The sequence below is a fragment of the Alligator sinensis genome, unplaced genomic scaffold, assembly GCF_000455745.1.
Source record: "Alligator sinensis unplaced genomic scaffold, ASM45574v1 scaffold1432_1, whole genome shotgun sequence".
Lineage (NCBI taxonomy): Eukaryota > Metazoa > Chordata > Crocodylia > Alligatoridae > Alligator > Alligator sinensis.
The window spans coordinates 89,807-95,321 of NW_005843197.1; the positions used below are offsets into that span (position 1 = coordinate 89,807).

Sequence of the window (5,515 nt, forward strand, 5' to 3'; positions counted from 1 at the left end):
CAGGTGCCTCTCCCCCTGCCATGTCTCCCCTCCCCCCAGGCCTCCCACACCTCCACTTTCCCCCCCTGCACTTGCTCCCTACCCTAACCACTGCTCTAGCTCCAGCTCTGACTCCAGCACAGGTCATGGAGCATTCAGTGTCTCCAGCCCTAGCCAGGTTACAGCAGCAGCTCTGGCCCACAGCCCACGTTGGCACCAGACCAGGAGCTGCTCCGCTGATGCTGCATGATCTTCCTTAGGGCACCCATGTCCAGTCTCCCCTGCACTTCCTGCCCCACACCATGCATTCCCTTACTGAGTACTGTGCGCTATCCCCCACCATCCACTCTGTCCCTGCTGCACAAGCCACCTCAAGTTGCCCTGGCTAGGCGGCAGTGATAGCAATAGCTCCTGCCCCAGCATTGGCTTAGGGCAGCCAGTGGTGGCCTTTCTGGCCCCTGGCCTGCATTGGAACAAGGGAAAAAAAGTCATCGTGGATTCAAGTAAATATGGGTCTTTTGGTGGGGGTTTTCTTGGGGGTTTTTTTGTTTTTGTATTTTTTTACACCAACAATGAATTAACAACATTTCATATTTAAAATGCAGGCAATGAGTCAAATTAACTCAATGGCCTGGCCCCTCAGAAATCAAATGCAACGTTCCAAGTGACTTTCATGGGCTTACAAATATGATTCATGTAGTTCAAGCATTTTCAATTCAGTATCTAAGAAGAAAACAGCTATGTACTTTGGGTCACCATTCAAGAATAAGAATCCTTACTAAACAGGACACCTGTTTTGATACAACAGATAACCCTGTAAATAAATCCTATTTATAATTTAAATAATCTCAGTCTTTTCCCAAAGAATTTTTTCAAAATTCTTAAGCTCCCACAGGGTGCTGTAAAAGCTTGATTTCAAAGTTTTTTAGACAGCATCAGCTGCAACAACTTTGGAGCCCTTAGCTGCCCTTTCAGTGAACAGAAATTAGATCCAAGGTACTGAATAACTGCCAAAATGTTTTTCATTTCACATTGTAGGATAGCTACATTGGTTCTTCCAGCCAGACAAAGATAAATACTATTTTCACATAAATTTGGCGTTGAAACCAATATTAAGTGTAGCTAGATTCTTTTCCGGGTCCAGACCTTCTATAAAATGAGAATAAAAGCATATAGAAAGTACAAATATTTAATCATAAAACTAATGTATTTTGTTTTTAATTGTGCATGTTTATGGGTCCCCAACTAACCCTTCTTTTTCAGCAACTTAAAACTCTTCTTAACATTGAGGAAAATGCAGGGCCAAGTGTGGTAGCACCACCTTATTACTGATGCTGTTTCTTAAAAGAGGAGCTATTGAATCAGAAAGGAAAAGTAAAAACTTATGCTTCCCTTCCCCATTAAGAATCAGAAACACCAGGAGAAACACACTCCAACCATCCTTGAAAATCACCAGGGAAAAGCAGGAGGGAACAAACAGCCTGTGTGCTGATCCCTTCTCTCCCATGCCCCCCCAAAATATGAGTGCAAGAGATGTGTACAGATTTCCAAAATACATATGCATTACTTCAAACAAGTAATTTGGAGTTAAGTGAGAGAAGCTATTTTCTCTCCTGGCATCTCTGCAGAAGAGATGGAAGAGTCACCCCTCCAAAAATGGCAGAGGTAGCTGAGGGACATGGAGACAGAAGATGAATATCAGAGGACTGTGGCAAAAAAGCTCAAGGTACTACTTGCTCTTAAATTAGTCCTCTGGACAATATGCTCAATTCTTTCCACCACTGCCTCGCAGTCCCAGTAGCTCAGGGTTAGTTGCACTGCCATCAGATCATTGAACCTACAGCAAATCCCCCCCTCCCCAAACCTACTTTGCCTAATTATGATGAGATGAGAAGAGGTGCTCCTGTCAGGAGACAACTGTAGATGTAGGAATGGGTTGTCACCTATTTTAAACACTACCAGCTGAGCAGCATCAGTGCTTTTTTCTATCTCAGTCTGAACCTAATGGAGAATGTTTTCTTCTGGCTGCCCAAAAGAATTCTGGGGAGAATGAGAATTAGGTAATTACCCCCTGTTGACTTTTTTGGGTTGCTCCCCTTTGAGGCAAAAGCAGCTGCCTCATTTTCAAACAGCCATAGGTGTTGTGGCTCACCATACACACTATTCATTAACTTTCTTGAGTAGCACATGAAGCTTTGACTTCTGACAGGAAGAAATAGGGGAGTCACATATAGGCAACATATTTAGGTGTTTAAACGTTGGCTTAGGAGCTCCTGCAACACCATTTTTAAAAATTCTAACTCCATATGTATCACTGAATCCAAGATTATTCTTGAATTTTATGATCGCATATTATAGGAAACAAACCATCAAGGGATGGGGTTTGAGAAAGAAAGAGTTGCTAGGTTGTATAGATAGTGTAGTTGAAAATTCCCGGCTGGCTGCTTACAGACGTTAAAGCAAAAAAACCCAACCCCTGCACTTTACCAGAAGCAGCAGCACGTTAGTTCAACCTGGCTCCACAGCGTCTGTATATATAAGGTGCTTTGTGGCGGGGGTGTGGGCTGGCCCTTTATCTACAGCTGATTCAACCAGCTATTAGATAAAAGTATAAAAAAGCCCCACTGAAGCACCCAATCTATACAGATGATGGGCGAGCCGGGTCCAACTAATGTGATGCCTCTTCCAGGCATGCGTTGGGCTTGATGTGGGAATGCGCTGAGTTTTAAGATCTGTTTTTTTGTTTTATTTTTACACCTATAAGCAACCATTAAATTCTAACTTATTTATTCTAAATTGTTAATGTAAAAAGCTCCAAATAGAAACTAGAAGTATAAATTAAATTCACTAGAGAAAGTTATATTTTTGTGTTCCACAAACCAGGATATACAAGAGGGAGGAACGGAAAAGAAGAAAAAGGGAAAAGGAAAATACAACTGCAGGAAGAGGGAGAAAAAAATGGAAACTAAGCCTAGAACATTTCTTAAATTGCTGGAGAGATTCAGTGTGGCTACAGTGACAATTATTTTTTATTATTAGCTATACCATGCAATCACAGGGTTACACAGGAGCATAAACAAATCAGGAACACAATCCCAAAAAAGTTTCAGAAACACTGATCTGAACAATTTTTAAATACTCAGAACTTTTTGGAAAAAACTTTTATAGATTTTGCTCATATCCTTCAATGAGTACTACCATATTCAAGTTTGGTAACATTCAGATTTTAAAATGAATGCCAGGTTTGTTTGTTTTTAAATGCAAAAAAGTAAAAGGTTATAGTTTTCATGGCTGCAGATTTTAAAAATGACTAAAAAGTAACCTAAAAATCTTTACTAGCAAGATGATATCAAATATTAAAAAAAAACCATTTTCTTTTACCTGTCTGCCACGATGGAGCCCTGAACTGTGGCAAAAGGGTAGTTCCGGAAGAGGCAGCCTGGACAGTGAGAGACTCAATTGCAGAGAGAAAATTCATAACTGAAGTTTCTTTAGTGTTGCTTCCAGCACTGTGTATACTGGTATCAAATATTCCAGTAAGACCTATATTTGGAAAAACACAATTGTTATTTCAGACTGAAATCTATATTACAGTCAGAGATATATCAGCTTCTCAAAGAATTTAAAAGGGCAGGGGCAAAAATAAACAAACAAACAAACAACCTTACTGTACTGCTTCCTTAAAAAAAGTTTTTTGCATGAAACATCAGCACTGGTGTCAGTCATTAGTGAAATACATCTGGAAATGCAAATGGAAAGTGCCCAAAAATATTTTAAAATTCCACAGTTCAAAGTATTTTGATTTGTTATTAGGAAGCAATGTTATCAGTTGTAAGTTTTCTTTATGCATCTTCCTTTCTTGCAGGTTTTGTTCCAGTCTTTGCAAAATGCTGAAGTAACCTATCATCAAATTTTCTGGGCTAAAATATTAGCTGGCATTGAAAAACACATTCTAAGGTTGCACATATTTGTATGAATCAACATACATCCGTTCTTGCATGATTAATCTTCTAATTTTCACAAAAATTGCTGGTACAGTACCAGTAACTTGCCTTCAGAGCAACCAAATAATATTTTGCACATCTTGTATGCCCCTGATTATAACAAGCACCCTAATTCTCAAAGGCTCCAAGAAGGAAAAAACATATCTTACCTTGAAGTACAAGTTAAGTACCTCAGGCCTGAGATCTGAAGGGGCCACATGCTAGGGCTGGGGGCTTGGAAGCCAGGGACCATGGGCTAGGCTAGGGAGCCCCATGCTGTAGACCACATGGTGGCGCCAGGCCTGATCTGGTTGCAGCACCCCTGGGATTGTGCAACTCTGCACACTGGCTCTACAACAGTGTGATGTCTGACCCAGCACACAACCACAGAGCCAGCATGCGGTCCTGGACTCAGTGCACTGTGTCTAACCTAGCACATGGCTCCAGAGCCAGTGTGCAGGGTCCAGCAGCAGGCCAGCCCCATGCACCAGCCTAATCTGGTACACTGTCAGGGAAGGGGGGTTTCCTATGGGTCTGGATGTTTGGCAGTGCCAGCAGGGTGGTGGGACCTATGGAGAGCATTTTTCTTGCATATAATGTGTACACCAATCTTCCTCAGCTGGTTTGGGAGGAAAAAGGTACAGGTTATGTGACAAAACACAGTATTTGGCCCTTGTGTGTAGAATAAGTTAACAGTTACTTAGACAAATACTTGTAACTTAACATGCAATATCTGAAGGAGAAGTCACAGGAGATTTTCCTTTTTGTTGAAAGGTACAGAATCAGAACAGGTTACAAAGCATAACACGTTCTACTTTCCTAATGAAAACATAGAAGGGAAGTGGTGAGGTGTTAACTTCTCTAAAAGAATTCTGCTACCAGCTTGCTCTTCAAAGTAACAGCAAATGCTTTTCATTACAGGCATCTTGGGACTATAAAATTAAACTTCAAGATTGTTTTCTATAAGAGCATTGTATTGGTCGTTTAAGCTATGTTTTCATGACAGATAGTTACCAGTAGGATGGTGTGTGGCAGCATATCCAGGAAGCTGATGAGAAGCTGCAAATGTCTGTCTGTGAAGAAGATCAGTTTCTGAATGTGATGGATGTCCTCCTCCATAGGTTAAACTAAAGAATAAATTAAATGTGGTAAGCTAAACATACAAGCAAGAAGCAAGTAGATGAAACAGTGACAAGAAGCTGGAAAACTGTAGAAAGGAAAAAAAAAAATAAAAGGGCAAAAATCTGACATTTGTACTAGAGCAAGGACTCCATTAAAAGCACCGAGTAATTACAAGTTGAACCTACGAGCCTGAAAAAGCCTAAACTCACCATAAAAATAAATTCTAAGAAATATTGTCTTAAGAAAAAAAAAAAAGTGATAGTTCCTTAATTCAGTCATCTGAGAGAACGGGATGATGATTTTTGCAATGCTTTATTCCCATAACATCTAGGGTTTCCAACCCTCTAGGACTGCCCTGGTGTCTCCAGGATTTAGATATAAATCTCCAGGAAACTGCTGAGAGTCGCCCGGGAAATAAGTGATAGGATGTT

The 5,515-nt window shown here is 40.6% G+C and overlaps 1 protein-coding gene across 1 annotated transcript in view; it reads right to left on the bottom strand.

Annotated features, from left to right (window-relative positions):
* QSER1 (glutamine and serine rich 1) overlaps window positions 1-5,312 on the bottom strand; it is a 44,037-nt gene extending 38,725 nt beyond the window's left edge. Inside the window, exons 1-2 of the mRNA XM_006037923.3 lie at window positions 4,977-5,312; window positions 3,361-3,522 (exon numbers count right to left, since the gene is read on the bottom strand). Of these exons, the coding sequence (XP_006037985.1) occupies window positions 3,361-3,457 (97 nt within the window). The 5' untranslated portion in view covers window positions 3,458-3,522; window positions 4,977-5,312. The remainder of the gene's footprint in view (window positions 1-3,360; window positions 3,523-4,976) is intronic.
* Window positions 5,313-5,515: the final 203 nt, after the last annotated feature.